A 19,642-nucleotide genomic window follows, 5' to 3' on the forward strand; every position below is an offset into this window, starting at 1 on the left:
GTAACTTCACTGGCATTGTGGGAAAATATCTATAAAAGGCCCAACAATATTGCTAAACCTAAACGTAAATCTTATGAATAAAACTGAAAATTTAAATATAGCTTTCATCCAGATTTAGCTTTAATGCCCACTAGTAACTGACCCAGTCGGCTGGCTAGTGGTGGCCAGTGTGACCCCAAGGGGTTTCAGCCTGCTACTCCACACTTGCAATCTCCCCAGAACAAAATGGGCTTCTGCTAAAGATCTCAGGTGACAACCACCCTAGTACCAGGTAGGCCCCGTGTTGGCAGCTTGGTGTCCAGGGACGTCTGAAACAATTACATCTAAAAATAAGCAAACCTGGAGTCAAGACAGTGAGGTGGTTTCCTGGTGTGACTACAGTCAGTCTGTTTCTATAGTCGGCTTTAACTACTAGGTGCTGATGTTCAATCCAAATTTTGATGTTAAACCAAGGAATTCTAAAAACTCCTAACCTTTAATGGATAAAACATAAAATCAGAACTTATTCTTAAGTTTCTGCAAGAATGGAGTCTGGGTTGCATTGATGTGTTTCCTGGGAGGGCTGAGAAGGCTCAATACTGGGGAGGACACTTGGGCTCAAGCGGCCCCCCACTGGGCCCAGGTCAATACCGGCCTTGTGCCCGGCACTGTACTGGGGGCCCCGCGGATGACAATGCAGGTGACTGAGACCTCACCCTGTAGTGTGTGCAGAAACCAGGGGATTCAACGTCACCTGTGACTAGAGCTGACCGGCTCTGTGACTGTGTGCATGGTCCCTGCAGGTGAGAGATCAGAATCTAACAGGTGTCTAGCAGGTAAGCTCTCTGGGCAGACCCCTCAGCAGTCTGCAGGAATCTTTGTCCAATGTGAGGTCCCACAGCAAACACTGGACTTGAGTCCTAAGACCCAGACTCTAGGTTCAGTTTTGCTGCTTAGAAGACCTTTGACTCCAAGTATGTCCAGGCCTCCATTTTTCAGCTTGAAGTAGAACTATGGACTATACTTCAAAAGGTGAAGGGAAATGAGAGGTAAGGCATGAAGAAATGCCTCATGCCCAGCACAGATCAGTAAGTTGCTGAATTTTCATCTAAACTTCAAGGCTACCGGGTGGTCTTTGGTCAAAGCTAATTCTTTCAGTCTCACCTTGGCTAAGTATTTTCTTGATTTGCTCTCATTCTGATGCCGGCACGCATGCAGGTAACAGGTAATGGCAGACACTCCAAGATGCAGCTGCCGCTCCTTCACAAAGATGTTTTCCAGGTAATCGCCCCACATGGCCCAAGCTTTCACCAGCACATCGTGCATCTGCACAGCTGCAGAAAAGGCTTTGTTTGCTTCCTCAGACCTGTGGAGACACAAAATCAAAACAAATTTTTTTAGGTGAACATCATTTAGCATAAAATCACCATTTTAAAGTAAATAGTTCCATGGCATTTGGTACCTTTAAAATGTTGTGCAACTGCCACCTCTATGTAGGCCACAAACATTATCATCACCCCAGAAAACCCCAACCTATGAAGCAGTCACTCTCCATTCCCCCAACCTCCAGCCCTGGTGACCACTGACCTGCTTTCTGTCTCTACGGATTTATCTACTCTGCACATTTTTTATTAATGGAGTCACATTGTGATTTTTTTGTCTGGATTCTTTCAATCGGCATTGTGTTTCTGAGGTTCATCCACGCTACAGTACATGTTAACACTTCATTCCTCTTTATGCTGAATAATATTCCAGTGTTTGTATACACCACATCTTGTTTATCCATTCACTTGAGTTGTTTTGATATTCTGACTATAGTAAACAGTGCTGCTGTGAACCTTCACGAACAACTACCCGCTTGAGTTCCTGTTTTCAACACTTTTGGGTAAATACCTAGGAGTGGAATTGCTGGGCCATATGATAATTTTTTGTTTAGTTTTCTGAGGACCTGCCATACTGTTTTCCAGTTGACTGACCCCTGCTCTAAAGCAAGAATCATCTCCATAAAAGCAATCAACTCTGGGGGCTTCCCTCGTGGCACAGTGGTTAGGAATCCGCCTGCCCATGCAGGGGACACAGGTTCGAGCCCTGGTCTAGGAGGATCCCACACGCCTGTGCACCTAGAGCCTGTGCTGTGCAACAAGAGGCCACCACAACGAGAAGCCCACGCACCACAATGAAGAGTAGCCCCTGCTTGTCGCAAATAGAGAAAAACCCACACACAGCAACCCAATGCAGACCAAAATAAATGAAATAAAATAAATTTATTAAAAAAAAAAAAAAAAGGAATCAACTCTGTTCCAAAATGGCATGCTGAGAAACTGGGGCAACGAATCCATGTAATCAGCAGTTCTCTGTTCAAGCAATTCATGTTTAAAAAGTTTTTTAAGTACTACACTCAAGCTGGCCCGTCAATTTGCTGCAAGTTATTACCTTCCTAGAGGTACAATATTTGAAATATCATCCCTGACAACTGTCACTAAGTCATATCAATTTCTAGCTTGGTCTTCACACTGGCTTCAAGTTATAAATAACTATTTAAATAATCTGATGAGTCTTTCTCTTATCCTCCATCTATATAACATACATACTTGTTGATCTGAGCCAAGAACATTCCCTTCAGTGCATAAAATTCAGCCGTCATCTCTTTTGTGAAGTATTTTAAGTTTGTAGATTCAATAACTTCAAGGCCCTGTTTATTAAAAACAGAAAAAAAGTTCTTGAATTTTCTAGACAATAATATAAAAACCTCATTAAAATATTGATCTATGTAGCAACTCTGAAAGGTCATTGACAAATATACTTTAAATTGACAACAGGCTTGCCCACCGTGAATATTTGCTGACTAACAAGTAGTATTTAAACTCAATCACTAAATGCAAATTCAGTTCTAGACACCGTAATGGTATTATTTTCTCCAAAGCTTTACCATATCTAGTCAGTTTCATTGTTTTTATTAATATTCCTCTGAACATAGCCCAAATCTACCATATACCCTCATAGTTCTGCAGTTTTTAATTTTCTTTCCTTAACTACATTAACCAAGTAGAACAGAGACCATCACATATAATTCATTCAAATACTCAAGCGGCTTCCTGTCCCTTTCTTGTTTTGGCAGGACTGTTCCCCAAGACCAGAGCTGTGTTTGTAAAGTTCTAGCCTCTTTCCCTGTTGTCTGAACCAGGCGTTTCCACATGGACCCTTCATTCCTCCCCAGACCTCCTGGGCGTGGGCGGGCAGGCACGGGATCCGGCTGGCACTCTACCTGCATACACTCGTTCTTCCCCATGACGCCTGCCAGTTGCAGGTAGCATTTGACTTGCTGCCGAATCTTCTGGAAGCAATCCACGATAGGGACAGTTGGAATAGTATGAATACGACTTAATATATCCAGAGCTACATTGACCAGTCCCTGTTTTCGGGCAATTTTTCCATACTGGATGATTGCTGAAGCCGATGCGTGAACCCCAAGCATAGCATTGTTTGAACTTGGATCATGCTGAGAACTATTCTCATAGGCAGTTACAATAGCTAGAGAGCAAAGAAATGAGTTTTCAGTCCATGTCAAACATTTTTCAAAGTGTTCCACAATAAGGCTTAAATAAAAAATGAAAAACAAACACACATGGCTTATGCAATGGGAAGCTCTGTGATAAACCCTCATTACTTTTCCTCGTATTCTGTATCAAAAGGAAGATCTAAGAAGCACTAACTCTTGAGTTGGGTGTTACCGTCTTGGCTAACTAAACCATGAAGGTCGCTCTGAACAAATAGATGTCTGGCAGGTTGAGGGGAAGAGCAGAGGGGACCAGGGCAGGTGAAAGAGGCTACACGCTGCCACCTGAGCGCAGCTCTTCCTCAGGGGGCTTCAAAACACAGAGGGCCACAACCCAGGCTGTGATCCCACTGGCCTGTGCCCCTGCTGCAACAGTGTCCAGCAGCACGTCTGTTTTAGCTGGAAAAAGGGAACAGGTAGGGGGAAATTCTTCCCATCTTTCACCACCTTCATCTTTACCCTGTCATAACAACCACCATCTACCATGCCAAAAAAGAGAAAATCCGGTAAAAGAAAAAAAAACAAAACAACAAAACATAACCAAGACATGAAACCAGAACAGTGGGGTGTCTGGAAAATTACATGATGAATGCATGCCGGACCAGGTAGGTTTACCCTGGTAATGATGCTGCCGCCACATGAAGACGCTGCTCCAGTGGGACAAATCGTCAGACACGATGGGCAGCCGGTTCCTCCAGGTCTTCACCACTGTCTTCATGTCATGCAGGCTGTTGTTCCTTCCCAGGTTGGTGGGCTGTAAGCCTGCGTTAATTTGAGCGGCTTCCTGAAGTTCAATGATTTGCTGGGCTGCCTAAAAGGGACCAGCGTAAGAGATTCCACGGTGAGCATTAAGATTGAAGGAGGATAACAAACCAGAGTCAGTCAGGAATCCTCACTGTGAAGAGCTCACGATTCAATTACCAAAGGAAGCGCTGTGCCTCAGATGCCACGTTTAACTTACTCCATACCTCAAACGCTACTCTCGTGGTCCCTGTCCCCATCCCCCATTTTAACGCCTCTGCTCTGTGGCTGCTGTGACACTGGGGCCTGGAGAACACCGACTCCCCCCGCCCCCCCCCATAACTATCCTTCTTCTGTTCCCTTTGCCACCAGCTAAGTGTGGCTCTTTGTCTACCGACGCCCAAGACCACAACAGCCTGGTCCCCCTGCCCTCAAGCTTTACTTCCATGGACATTTGAAGCCCGGAGCCACGTCAAGCATCTCAGAACACGGTTCTAACGATCTCTTCGGGCTGATACATGCAGTTGCATCACATCCCTATAAATCTGTCCAGGTCACTACCCTTTAAACCCCAGATGTGTTGCTGGCTCCAAATTTATGGTGCCCTCTCCTTACGCGGAGGCCTTGGCCACAATTCCGAGCCTATTCAAACTCTACCTGTCAAGCTTCACCTGCTCCCTCACAGGGACTTTTCCCTTCTCTAAATCCTTGTATTTATTTTCTGTCCTACCACATGGCACTGAATCATAGACTCCCTCTTAAAATTTTGCTTCTTATGGATATGTCACCTCCCTCCAGCCTAATTCTCTTTTGAGGCAGAAAGTTTTAAATTGTTTGAATCCCCAAACACAGCACCAAGTTCAGTACTCAGTATCCTTCTGTTTCATCTTAATTTTAAAAATTTAGGAATTTATGCTTTCCATCTATACTTCATTACATTTAATTCATTACATTCCGGTTTCTGAAACCTTTATCTCATCCTTCCACCAAAAGCTTACCGAAAATAGAACAATGGGATATTTGTTTTATAACAGCTTTACTGAGGTATAATTGAAACATCATCGAAATCACCTTTTAAAGTGTACAGTTCAGTAGTTTTTAGGACAGATCTTCCTCAACTTACCATGGGGTTATGTTCCAATAAACTCATCCTAAGTGGAAAATACCTGAAGTTGAGAATGCATTTAACACACCCAACATACCAGACATCCTAGCTTAGCCCAGCCAACTTGAATGTGCTTTAAAACATTCACACTATCTAACCCAAAGTCTATTTAATAATAAAGTGTTGACTTTCTCTCATAATTTAGTAACAACTGTACTGCAAGTGAAAAACAGAATGGTTGTATGGGTTCAGAATAGCTGTAAGCATGTGCTTGTTGACCCTCGTGACTGCATGGCCGACCAGGAGCTGAAGCTTGGTACCACTACCCAGCACCACGTGAGTATCATACCACATACGCTGGTCTGGTCAAAATTCAGTGTTCAAAGTATGGTTTCTACTGAATATAGATTGTATATATGTATTTTTTCACACCATCATAAAGTCAAAAAATTGTTTCACACCATCATAAAGTCAAAAAATTGTAACTCAGCGACCATGTATATTTTTCCTAGAGCTATATGACCATCAACCCTATCTAGTTACAGAAGGAAGCCCACAGGTAGCCTCTCTCCACTCTTCCTCCCCTAGAAGGTGACAACCACTAATCTACTGTTTATCTCTATGGATTTGTCTATTCTAGACATTTCATATAAATGGAATCATACAATATGTGGCCTTCTGTGACTTGCTTCTTCACTTAGCATACTTTCAAGGTTTACCCATGCTATAACACATACTAGTACTTCATTCCTTTCTACTGCTGAGTAATACTCCATTGCATGAATATACCATTTTAATTTATTCATTCATCGCTGATGGTCATTTGGAGTATTTCCACATTTTGACTATTATGACTATTAACACTATAGACATTTGTGTGCGGGTTTTTGTGGACATAAGTTTTAATTTCTCTTAGATTTACACCTATGGGTGAAATTGTTGAGCCTATGGTAATTCCATGTTTAATATTTTGAGAAACTGTCAGACTGTTTCCAAAGAGCAAGCACTATTTTACCATCCTACAAGCAACATATGAGGATTCCATTTTTCTCCACATCCTCACCAATACTTGCTATTACCTTTTTCATTCTAGCTATGCTAATGTGTATAAAGTGGTATCTCATTGTGGTTATGATTTGCATTTGCCTAATGACTAATGATGTTGAGCATTTTTTTCATGTGCTTATCGGTCAGATAAAACTTTTTCAAATATTCCTGAACTGGGCTTCCCTGGTGGTGCAGTGGTTGGGAGTCCGCCTGCCGATGCAGGGGACGCAGGTTCGTGCCCCGGTCCGGGAAGATCCCACATGCCGTGGAGCAGCTGGGCCCGTGAGCCATGGCCGCTGAGCCTGCGCGTCCGCAGCCTGTGCTCCGCAACGGGAGAGGCCACAACAGTGAGAGGCCCGCGTACCGCAAAAAAAAAAAAAAAAAAAAAAAAATCCTGAACTACTTCTATAAAGTCTGTGGTCTTTGTAGAATGTAACCACGAGTCTCTGCTCAGTTAGCTTACTGGTCAGCAAATGATTAGAGAGAGATTTCCGTAAAGACCTGAAATGATAAGGCTCTGTGTGCCTTTTGCAGCATGCCCTCATCCCTCAGCCAGGCAACCTTCAATTCTGCCTCAGCCTTTACTTCCCACTTATACAGAGCCCCAAGGTCAGCCAGAGGTGAAAGCTTAGGATCTTCTCAAGTCTCTCCTGAGCATGTGTGCACAGGATGTATGTATATGTGGTCTTCTAGATTCCCAGGAATACGTTAAAGCTTTTCACAATGTATATAGACATGTCATTCTCTAATCTTCGCTTTCCTGGGACTGGTGTTGCTACCTCAGGCAGCTGTGATATTAAACAACTGCCAGGGACTATTTCTGACAAACGCTCTCACATATGACTTTCTCTACTGAGCGAGCTCTGAGCCAGGTCAAACAGAGACAAACGCTGTGAATAGGGTTTTTCTAGGAGCTGTAGTGCTGGTTAAACAGTGCCAGCATTCTGGGGCTGGGTTCTTTTTGGGGGGTCTCTAAATCTGTACTGTCTTCCACTGGTGGCTGCTAGGCTGGTTTTCACAGTTACTATGGTTGGAAGCCGTTGGCTTTCAAGGCAGAGCTGGGGAGAGGGGTAATGGGAATAGGACAATTAAATGCCACAAACCTTGCTATTCTTACTGAAATACAGCTGTTTTTCCTTAAATGCTCCCTGGATTTCTGCAAATCTTTAAATTTCAGAGTTGTGAAAGGTTGGTTTTAACAATTTCCCCCGTTGTGCCCATTGCTGCTATGAAGAAGTAAAACTTCAGAGGCCCTTATGCTGCTCTTCTGGACAACATGACAGCACAGTCACTCCCTCCGCAACAGCGCTCAGACTCTGTGTTTCTTCCTGACTAGTGGCTGATCCAGGAGCCCAGTACTGATGTTTACAGTAGGCCAAAGGGGTAGACGCACCATCTAAAATCCCTATCATAAGTCTGGGGTCCTAGAGTCAGTTAGACAGGAATGTTGCTGTGCAAAAGCACCACAACTTTTCCCCTCAGTGATTTTTTTGAGGGGTGGTAGTTGAGGAGGAGGGGGGACACACACAAGCTGTAGTTCGAAATACATTATTTTATAACTTATTAAAACATGATAAATATTTCAAAAAATTAGGCATTGTTTTAACGTTTATACGTTTCGAAAAAAGGTACTTATATTTAACTTTTTTAAAATAAACACTTCTCTGAGCTCATCCTTTCTACCTCCTCAAACTCCTCAGACCCTAAAATTAATAGTTACTGAATGATCAAACTGAATCGTTTCCATAAAATAATTCTTATGTCTTTGTTTTCTATAAGATTTCTCAGCTATGCTGGTTGATAGTGCTACTTGGGGGAGGAAGTCATCTCTCTAAATGCAGTCAGCTTTGTAACCAAACTAATCAACAAATAACTGAGTATCAACTGTGACCACAGCAGTGGAAGAGAAACTGCCTTTAATTTCACTTCCAAAATTCCTGAATCAGGATTGTCTGAAATACTGCATTTTATACTCTGTACTTTGAATATATAACCACACAATAATTTCTATTTATTCACAACTGTGTTATTCATAGCAATACTTAGTCATTCATCCATAATAATACTCATTCTCAATATTTCTTGCATTGACAACTTTTTCCTATGTTCACGCAATAACTTTTTTCCTAACAGCTACGACATGCAACCCATCTTTGCCCTTTTAGAGGATGTGGAAGAAAAAGTCCACTTTAAATAAAGGCTTTAGAATATCTTAATAACCTAGATTAGAGATGTTATATACCTGCAAAATAACGCTACCTTAGTGCACACCTTGAGAAAAAGCCAAAAATAATAGATACAAAAAGGAAAAATATCAAAACAAAGCGATTAATTGCTTCAATGAACTTCTGGTTCACTATGACAATGACAAAATAATCTAAGTATATTAATAAATAATTATCATTTAAAAAATCTATAAAAAACTACACTATAAAAATCAATATAGCAGTTTAAGTCTCAAAACTACTCTTTCAAGAGGAAAAATGTATGACCATTCTGCCTATAGTTTTACTCATTCAATAACACTGGGAGCTGCTCCATGCCAGGTGCCAGATAAAAGAGGACAAGAGCTGACACAGCCCTTCGTGTGTGTGTGTGTGTGTGTGTGTGTGTGTGTGTGTGTGTGTGTGTGTGTGTGTGTGTGTGTGTGTGTGTGTGTGTGTGTGTGTGTGTGTGTGTGTGTGTGTGTGTGTGTGTGTGTGTGTGTGTGTACGCATTGGGGCTGGGAGGATGGGAAGAAGCATGTTCCCTTGTCAGAAATAGTGAAGACGATACACAAAGGAAGAAGCCAAGGCACAGCCTATTTAACTGCAGTCTTAAGAGTCTCAAGAGGAGGAGAGACCTTTTCAGACTGAACAGTGGCATCACACTGATGGTGGTAAAGTGGGCATTAAAGAATATTCCTAAAGCAAAAATGAAAATCATCAAGATCACTCCTGTGGGACGGCTTCTGTCACTTAAATCCCTTGGAAGCACCAAAAATGAGACGCAACATTTTAGTCCTCTCTGTTTTGACTCTGGCCTTCCTTTCACCAAGGATGAGTTTAAATGGGAAACAACAAGTGGAAGGAGTTTCCTCTCCCGTCCAGCTCAGCTTATGGACCTAAGCCTGGACAGGAGGAGCTCTGCTATGAGGGACCCACCTGGAGAAGAGGTGTGTGCACGTGGGACACCACATGGGGCAGCCGCCGCCACTCGCGGATGGCCAAGCTGCTGGCCATTTCCACCAGGCGCTCGATGAAGCTGAGCTGCTGCTCCTCAGGGTGGCAGATAGCCAGGTATCCACGGTACATGTTGACCTTCCACGCCATCTCCTTTGGACAACTTACTTCTACCTGGTTATGGAAGAATATCACATAGGAAACAATGGGTATACTTCCTCTCAGTGGAAAGAGTCAAAAAGTAAAGCCAATTTTTTGGTAGCCAGTTTGCAAAGCAATAAACAGAAATTAAGCTATAAATAGATACTCATTTTCTTTAGAGACGTCATCATGCTTTAGATTTTTTCTGGACACTCTCCTCTGCTGAATACCAATGAGTGGCCAATCTCTCTATCTATGGAGGTGCCACAGGCTCCTTGCTTTAAGGTCACTAGTAGTTCCAGAAAGGGGAAACTGATCAACACCATTATGACGGACCAGATGAATAACGTACAAAGTCAGCCAGTGAATTTTCAAAGGATTAAATATGTGCTCATCTCCTCTCTGATAAATATCAGTAAAATTTTGAATTGTTTCCAATTCACACTGTTATCCTGGGAAATTCATCTAACTTGTTCCACATTATATAAGGAAGCTGAAGGCAGCGATTCAGGTTTATAAGAATATGAGTGAACATTCATAAATTTTACTGTCATTTAAAAGCCGCACTTTATTATCTACTATAAAGTTTCCCCCAGATTTCTCATATCTTGGTTATCAGTTCTGATGAAGTGGACAGAGCCCAGAGCCATCACATTTCCTCCCACTGGCCCTAAGCCCAGGTAGAGGCTCCAGGTGTGCCCGGGAAAGCACCTGTGTTCGCCCACCACTTTCTAAAGAAGGCATTAGAACTCATTGCATTTTATCAGCCTTTTACAGAGCATTTTTAAAAATGTAAATTAAAAAATTAAACTCTTTTCAAAAATAATCTCTTTGTGTATAAAAAAATGAAAGAATATAGAGATATTCTTAAAAGAATTTTATAGGACTTGCTGTAACAAGATCAATGAGACATTCATTGTGAAGCACCTTTGGGAAATAACAATAGAAATTACACACATCTTAGTCCCATGCTGCTCTCTGCACAAACGATGTAAGAGCAGTGATGGTAATAATAATGTGCTGACGTAACACCTGGCCTTGTTTTCTGACATCTGACTTTTTCACAGCAGAGTCACATCGATGGCCCCTCTTAGTTCTCAGTAATCCAGTGATGAAGAAATTCAGGCAGACAACCTTGTAAACACATCTGCTTCCTACATGATCCTCTAAAATTACACCTAAAATCTTACATTTTCTGGACTTAAACACTATTTAAGACAGACTTTTGTCAATCACACCTGTCCTCTGTAACATTAAGAACAAAGGCCTGTCTTCTAATTTCTCCTCCACTGAAAAAAATTACCCCATTTATTAAGAACTACTACAAGCAGCCCCATAATCGCAAGACCCAGGAGGAAAAAGAAAGGTAATTTGATTTTTTTTCTTTTAAATACTGGTAAATGAGTAAATAAGTTAGTACTATCAAGACCATTTGAAATTAATTTACTGCAGATTACCCAGAGTGCTTATTAATATACTTCGAGCTTTTTCTAACCAGTAAGTGCTTTAAAATTTTGGGAAAGTAATCAAGAATTTGTGAAAGAAGAAGATCATTTGTCAGACCCATGGACAGTACGATACTGCACATATGCTAAGTGAAATCTTGGAAAGGAGAAAAAGAAACCATTAGAGTGAGCTATAAATACTTATTTATAATATAAATATTTTTACACTGAGATAAAATAAAGGAGAATGTTTATCAGAATAAAGAACAATCAACTGTAAATGCAACCTGTCAGCAAACTATTTATTTCTGTTTACCTACATAAGTGATTGGTTATTTCTTAGAGTAACACCAGCTCCCTGCATCAGGTGAGCCATTTCCCGGGTCCCACCCTGAAAGCCCAGACCCTGGGCTCTGTGACCACTCTGTAGTTAACAGCTTGTGACTACTTCAGTTCTTCGATCTTTTGCATTTTGTTTAAAAGCAGCAGAAGTAACAAAATAAGCATGGTATCCACAATACAAGTTAAAATTTTAGGTTAATCCTTTCAAACAAAGTGGCCTACAATCTCAATGTGCTTTTGAATCTCCATATTAAGGAAGGAGAATCATTGGTGTGACTGTAAATAAACCCTTACTAGGTAAAGGGGGAAGGTGAGAACAGGACAGTAGTGTAAACCCCTAAACCCCATAACACTGACACCACATAGAAAAGGTCAAAAACTGAGCAGCAGCAGCAAAGAAAAGGGGCCAAGGGAGAAAATCACGGAAGGGTACAGATGCAGGAAAAAATGAAGAGCAACAAGAATAGCTGCTTTCACAGACCACCCAAGGCTTTGATGATGGTAATGATGGTGGTGACAGTGATGACGACGACGATGACGATGACGATGACGACGACGACGTGGGGTTCAGACAACACAGCTGCACTGTCTGACACCATAACTTCTGATGCCCTGACACAGGCTTCCCAGTGTGAGAAAGAAAACTGCACCTCTGTGCCTGCTCTCCCATCATGCACTGAATTCCTCTGGATAGAGTTTAATTTTTGAAAATGTAGTGCTCAACCACGTTAATGGCTCAAGTTCACTTACACTGCACAATTACCACTTCCGTAATGCAAGACATGCTTTGAATGTGATACTGTTTTCATGTAACAAACTTACTAACAGCAGCTACCGTGCCAGGCCCTGGGCTTGTACAATTCATCTTTGCTATACTCACTGCTGCAGAGCTTCTGCCAACCAAGTCCACCAGTACAATTGCCTCTGTTTTTCCAAATTTCTCCAGACATTACTGTTTTCTCAGAGAATCCAAGGTCTCCACCTGATACTTTTTACTGTAACTCAATAATGAACTAATACTTAAGTTATAATTTAACTCAAGCTCAGGAAAGATGTTAGTGATAACCCAAAATAACTCTTGCTTTCCAAGTGCTCTCTTTCATCTGTCAAAATGCCCAGCTTGCTGTGAGTGAAGGGAAATCTCCAGAGACTCACAGCTTTGGCAACAGGGCCCCACTCAGCTGTGGAGACTGTGACCTGAGCATGGACGAGTCACGGGATGGGCAGGGAGGGGTGGGGTCTCACCTGCACCAGCGCCTCCTTCATGGCGGTCCAGTTGGACACCCGCCAAGCACACTCCAGGACCAGGTACGGGTTAATGTGACCTTTGGACTGGCCGTACTCCGTCAAGGCTTCCCACTGGTTCAGCTCCTTGGAGCACCTAGAGACCAGGGATCCAGGGCCAAAGCTCAGTGACCACACCCACAGATGGGATTTTAAGTCATTTCCATTCCACCGAAAGGAAAAAGTATCTCCCCCACACAGAGAAGGGTGGACTTCTGCGGGATGCTGAGGTGCCCCAGGGCAGTAAACTATGCGCGCCCCTGGAGCAGCAAGAACCGCAGCCCCTGCAGCAGAGAGCTCAGAGCTCCGGAGCCTGTGGAGAGCAGGAGTCATTCACTGTTTCTCCAACACACTCTTAATTACTCAAGACTTTAAAAGCTGTTTATAGATTTTTGTTTGTTCTTTTCTTCACGGGGCCATAAAGAAAGCAGCAAAGTTCCCTCTTAAAAACACTCATTATGAGAAAATTTCAGAGATTCTCACTGGTTTCCTTAACTGATTCTTGAACACGTCACTGTTCAGCTTACCGAATCCAGTGGTCCTCCCAAAGCTGGTATTCTGGGAAAATAGCAGGGGATGCATTACTCCTCTCATGTTCTTTCTTGGCTTTATCCATTGCCTTTTCATATGATTCTTGAGCCTAAAAAAGTTAAACTGCTTTCAAACTGCGGTTTAACTAGAAACTTTTACATGACCATTGCTCAATTATTTAGGGCAAGTTGCATCACAGACCCAGGGGTGTCTCGTTGCTCTTCTCTAAGGTCACCCAACACCCAGAATTCTCCATTCAGAGAATAGAAGAGAGTGGAGAAGAAGGTGCATAATTCCCCACATGCAACGGAAGGAGCGGGAGGGAGACTGCCCAGACCCCGGGTTCATTTTTCCATCCGTCAGAGATGAGAGCAGGGGCCACGGCCCGTGCCTCTGCCTCTGGAGTTTCTGTGGCTCAGTGTCCTACACGCAGCTGCGACCACACCTGCGACCATGACCCACACTACAGTGAAAGGACGGGCACGAGGATTAAAATCGCACACTGATCACAATCTACCTACTACTTCCAACAGGATCAATGACTGTAGATAAGAAGCATCCACGTTAGCAACTAACAGTAAATGAGGCAGGACTGAGCTTTAAAAGTGTTCACGTCCCATACGTATGTTTCTCTGAAACTGAGACTTTAATCTAAGAGTCTTTATGTGGATAAATAAATGCTTCAAAGAAAACAGTAAATTTCTTATTTAGACACGAACTGACTGGAGGACACACTCAAGAACCACTATAAACGCCTTTCACCACCCATGTGACCTGGACGTCCCGCCCGACGGCACTACCTGCTCGAAGAACCCGTGCTGCTCATAGGCGATGGCCGTCGCTGTCTCCGAGTACTTGCAACGCTTCTGCCACAAGCCCGCCCACATGTCTTCCTCTTGTAGCAGAGAGTAAAGCTCAGCGAGGGAATCCAGAATCTCCTGAAACACAGGTCGCAGTTTCTGAGTGCTCATGACAACTGCCTTCCCCCTGCCCCAACAAAGCAACTTCACGGTACCTAATTTAAAATCACTGGGGAGATGTTTGCTGGGACCACGAAGTCACCAGCAAAGCAAGGCGGGGCCTCACCTGCTGAGGCGGAGTGATGCTCTCCTGCTCATAAAACTCGGCTGTTTGCTTGGGCTTAATCTGCAGGCTCAGCCCTTTCTCAAAGGCTTGGTGCTCGAGCATCAAGGTGGAGCGGAACCAGAGGTTGTGGGTCTTCCCCAGGTACTTGAGCACGCAGGGCCGGATGGGGATGGGAGGGACACACTGGGACATGGCCTCCACAAAGCAGTTGAGAGCGCTGGGCTGGCAGTCCCGCTGCACCTGGTGGCTGCCACTGCACAGGAATGGGCTGGTCTCGCCCGCCAGAGCCTGAAACCCAAGAGCAGGTTGACCTGGGTCTTGTGCAAAAATCAGCCCGTCTTTACCCTCTCAACTCAGCATCTGGGATATTTTTGATAATTCACTCTTGGATAATACTAGTTTCCTCAGCCTTTGAAACGTAATCAAATACTTATCAAAAGCTAAAACTATATTTTTCAAAAGAGGACTTAAAAAACAGACTCACATGCTGCTGTCTGTCGGACAGGATTTTCCACAACCTGGGGAAAAGCTGGACCCACGTCCTTTCGGCCAGCGTGGTGGAGATGTGGCACAGCTGGACGAAAGCGCTGAGCAGGGCTCCAGTCTGCGGAGAGGAAAGACCGGTGTAGCGGGCAAGGGCTGGTGCTGAAACCCCTGCCGCGCGGCTGCCCCACGCGTCCCTGGTCAGGAAACGTTACTGCCCCACCTTACCACACGCTCCTCCACTTCCAAACTTTCAAAGACCTGAACAAACGTCACGCCACAGTGAAACACAGATTCTGAGCACCACAGACCCCCGGTGTGCTTAGCAGCTGAGCCAGGACCTGGGTAAGGGGCTCACCAGTGACACACCTACATTTTTAACTTTCAAGGGCATTTCGTATTACTGATTCCACCAGGCCCGAGAAGTACGAACACAATGCTGATGCTGAAAGTGCAAACGAGAGGCACACAGGCACCATCAAAGCAGAGGCTACTGAAGACATGAAGAGGAAACAGGAGAAGCATACACATACTAGCTAAGCTATTTGCCAACAGGTGTAATTCTGAAGAACAAATCAAGAACCATGAAAGTTCAGAGTCTCTGCAATTGACAGCGGGCAAGAGTTGGAGAGGTGCCTGGAATGCACAGGGCTGAACCAGAACACCCCACAAATGGGGTCGGAGTTGGAAACCAGGGGCCCGGAGGGTATATCAAATCCACAGATGCGTTTGATTTTGTCCACAGCTCCGTGGTTTTTGAAGTACGAATTTCTTATAAACAGCCACGTTTCTGGCTGCTTGAAGCCCAGCTCCCCACGTGGCATCAAGAAGCCGGCGCTGAGGGGCTCAGGCACACACTTGCCGTCCCTCCACGGGCCCTGCTGCCCAAGATGGAGACACACACGTCACAATCATGTTGTCCTTTTTACCCAACAACAGGGAATTCACTCTCATACCCACATCTCTATTAAAAATGCAAAACCCAAGGATACAAATATTCCAAGGAAAATGGAAGAAAACATTTAAGTGGAAAATACTCCTACTTGCTACTCAGGCTGCCCAGTGAGGAAGGCCATGAGGAAACGAGCCTGGCTGACCTCATGTGGCTGCTCCCCTCACCCCGGTCAGGGCGTCAGGGGCCTCCTTGCTCCAAGTCAGTGGCAGAGGCCAAAGTACTCAATGGCCACGAGTATCCACAGACCTGGCTATAGAAACGCTCACCTCGAGCAGTGAATGGGGGAGTCCATGGGTTCATGGACTGTTCAAAATGTTCAGGGGCAGGGGGAGAACCACAACTAACCCCCCAAATTTGCACAGACCTTCACTTCCCGGAGCGTATCAAGAAATTTGTCGTGTCTGTTGGTTAACATATGCAGCTGGTTTCCAATGTCCTTTTCCGAAAGTTCTTTGGTTTTGGGCGTGCTGGTCTGATCTCCAGGAGCTAGTTCAATATCTATCTCCACATCCTAAAAAACAGAAACAAACATGTAAAACCAAAAGGTCAATTGAAGAAAATCAACAATCACAACTCCTGTACACTTCTTGTTACACTTTTGGTAAATAAAATTTTAGTTTCTTGGAAGTTTATGATTAAATAATCTTGAATTCTAAAATAAAAAACAAGCAGATTAAACTAGACCTGACCTAGCTCTCTTTCTTACATGACACTATAAAAATGTCACCATTTTGCTTTCATATGTGGATTATGGAAAGCAAAGTTAAAAAGATATTACAACTTTAGGGATTTCCCTGGTGGCGCAGTGGTTAAGAATCCATCTGCCAATTCAGGGGACATGGGTTCGAGCCCCGGTCCGGGAAGATCCCACATGCCGCGGAGCGACTAAGCCCGTGCGCCACAACTACTGAGCCTGCGCTCTAGAGCCCACGAGCCACAACTACTGAAGCCCACACACCTAGAGCCTGTGCTCCACAGCAAGAGAAGCCACCGCAGTGAGAAGCCTGCGCCCCGCAACAAAGAGTAGCCCCCACTCGCTGCACCTAGAGAAAGCCTGCGTGCAGCAACAAAGACCCAATGCAGCCAAAAATAAATAAATAAAATAAATAAAATGCAACATAGCTGCCTGGCTGTCTTGCTCATTCAGATTAATAATACTGTCAGGCCAATGCACAGAACCTTGCTGGCATGGTGTTTTACACAACTCATCCCCCAAAAAGAATGAACCTTATTTCTCTCTGAATTTTCTGGGAAGTCACAGTCAAAATCCAATCATCGGACTAGGCTCTAAGTCACGCTAGTGGCCATTTGGTGTGCGCCCTGAAAATGCAGAAGAATCACTTCAAAGCTAGTAATTTATTTCACACGGGAGGACGACAGAAAGAGAAAAAGATTCTATCACCAAATGACCTAGTGCTTAGCAACTAAGTGAAGAAAATTTTTATTTGTAAATAAAATAAGTGGATGTCTCCCATACAGAAGAGGGTACCAACTACCCCTTTTAAAGCAAAGAGGGTACCCTCCTCCTTCAACACTGATTGGCTGTCTTCTAACACCCAACACTCCAGGCAGACTGAACTTCCAAGGGCCAACACCCTAAAGGAAACAGCTTACAGACCAACACCCTGCGTGGTGTCAGCCACTCCACACGGGGTACTGACAGTCAGCAGGACCAAGGCTCTGCCCTGCCGGTCAGGTCTGGGCTCCACAGCCGCCCCTGCCAGGACTGGGTAGAGACACAGGAGGTTCACAGTAGGTGGACCACGGAGCCAGCTAGAGCCACAGTTCCTTCATGATAGCGTCACTCCCTGGAGCAGTGCTTTGTAATACAACACGGGCTACTCCTGTCTTGGGGAGAACAATCACCAAAGAGTAAAATACCCTTTGCTCAGCAGCACAGCCCATGATAAAGTGATCTCTCTCAAAATTTAATGATGAGACAAGGCGCTTATCAATTCTGCCTTTAAAAACATCTAACTGAACGGAAATAACCAAGTGTCCATCAACAGATGAATGGATATTATTCAGTCATAAAAATGAATGAAACCTTGCCATTTGCGACAACATGGATAGGCCTTGAGGGCATCATGCTAACTGAAATCAATCGTATGATTTCAATTTTATGTGTAGAATCTAAATACACACACACAAGCTCCTAAATACAGAGAACAGACTGGAGGCTGCCAAAGGCAGAGGGTGGCAGGCAGGTGGAATGGGTCAAGGAGTCAAAAGGTACAAACTTCCAGTTATAAGATAAAGAAGTCCTGGGGATGTAACGTACAGCATGGGGACTGCAGTTAACAATGCTGTACTGCGTATTTGAAAGTTGCCCAGAGAGTAGGTCTTAAAATTCTCCTCACAAGGAAACACTTCTGGAACTATGTGTGGCGATGGATGTTGACCAGACTCACTGTGATGATCGTTTCGCAGTATATACAAATACCAAATCATTACACTGTACACCTGAGACTAACAGGATGTACATCAATTATACCTCCACATTAAAAAAAGGAAAATATAAGTATTGAACACAGTACCACGTTCAGAGCTTTCAGGCAGAGACAGGTTTTAACACATTTGCTCTTGCCCTAAAAATATTCTAAGGCTGATACAAAATTCTCCAACAGGGATGGGAGCCCTGCGGTGGAATGGTGGCACTGTGCGCTGGGCGTTACCTCCTCCTTGGACTCGCTGTTCTCCCGCTCCCGGGGCTCCTGCTTGACGTGTGTGACCATGGCGAAGGCCGCGCGGTCGTGGCTATCGGCCAGGTTGATGACGTTGGTGATGGACGGGAGCATGGCGCCCTGGCAGCTGGTCCCGATGGGCGTGCTCTTCTCACACACGGCCAAGAGGAGCTGGAGGGGGTTTGTGGGAGAGAAGACAAACCTGGGATGCACGCCTCGTGCTCTGGTGTGTGGACCCCATTAACCCCGAGTTGCCTCGACCAGCACATGCTGATGACCCCAGTCCCCAGCTCGCTTTACACCCTCCAGCTTTGAAAGGAGTCTGGCCCTCTCTCCCAGCGTCCCCACTCAGGTACCCCTGACTCTGTGTCTAGACATAAACTGGGCATCTGTCTCCCTACCAGACAGGACTCCTCCCCTGTCCTCTCAGAGGCGTCTCCCAGGCAGGAGTGCAGCTGCTGTTGCTCCATCCGCCCATTTTCCCGTCTCTCTCGTCTCCCACCCACCGCACCGGGTCCTGCCGGTATCACCTCCTGAACAGCCAGGCAGCCGTCACCTCCTGCCCAGACACAGCTTCCTAACTCATCTCGACTTACTCTTCTCAAACTCATCTTATTCCACAAGCTGACCTCGGCACCCCCTCCCGACACCCCCAGGGGCTTCGCACAGTCCGCAGGGGATGGTGTGAGCTCCCTAGCGGGGCACCCATGAGGTAACGGTCCCCACGTGCACGCGACACCCCCGAGACTATTCCCCGAAGCCCCGACCCGGCTCACACCACCCCCGACCCAGCCACTCTTGCATTCTTACTGAACACCCACTATGTACTGTGTGAGGCCCTGGAGATTCGTTTGTCAACTTCACAGAGACAGTGCCCCCGCCCGGTGAGGCTGGAGTGTCAGAGGGAAGGACAAGACCAACATCAACACATAACACACACACGCTCATCGTGATGATGCAGCCCAGGGAATGGGCAGGCGACAGAGGATACAAGGGCGCCTGCTTCAGTTCAGCATGGGTGTCAGGAACGTGGCATGTGTGAGAACCCGGGAGGCCAGTGAGGCTGGAGACTAACGAGCGGGGGCAGAGGGGCAGCACAGGG

The 19,642-nt window shown here is 44.9% G+C and overlaps 1 protein-coding gene across 1 annotated transcript in view; it reads right to left on the reverse strand.

Annotated features, from left to right (window-relative positions):
• Window positions 1–19,642, reverse strand: part of TRRAP (transformation/transcription domain associated protein) — a 109,498-nt gene that overhangs the window by 23,310 nt on the left and 66,546 nt on the right. The window contains exons 52-63 of the mRNA XM_060125038.1: window positions 18,532–18,711; window positions 16,221–16,367; window positions 14,903–15,022; window positions 14,419–14,706; window positions 14,133–14,270; window positions 13,329–13,441; window positions 12,763–12,898; window positions 9,572–9,763; window positions 4,151–4,346; window positions 3,245–3,510; window positions 2,571–2,671; window positions 1,144–1,345 (exon numbers count right to left, since the gene is read on the reverse strand). Of these exons, the coding sequence (XP_059981021.1) occupies window positions 1,144–1,345; window positions 2,571–2,671; window positions 3,245–3,510; window positions 4,151–4,346; window positions 9,572–9,763; window positions 12,763–12,898; window positions 13,329–13,441; window positions 14,133–14,270; window positions 14,419–14,706; window positions 14,903–15,022; window positions 16,221–16,367; window positions 18,532–18,711 (2,079 nt within the window). The remainder of the gene's footprint in view (window positions 1–1,143; window positions 1,346–2,570; window positions 2,672–3,244; window positions 3,511–4,150; window positions 4,347–9,571; window positions 9,764–12,762; window positions 12,899–13,328; window positions 13,442–14,132; window positions 14,271–14,418; window positions 14,707–14,902; window positions 15,023–16,220; window positions 16,368–18,531; window positions 18,712–19,642) is intronic.

Source organism: Lagenorhynchus albirostris, chromosome 15, assembly GCF_949774975.1.
Source record: "Lagenorhynchus albirostris chromosome 15, mLagAlb1.1, whole genome shotgun sequence".
Lineage (NCBI taxonomy): Eukaryota > Metazoa > Chordata > Mammalia > Artiodactyla > Delphinidae > Lagenorhynchus > Lagenorhynchus albirostris.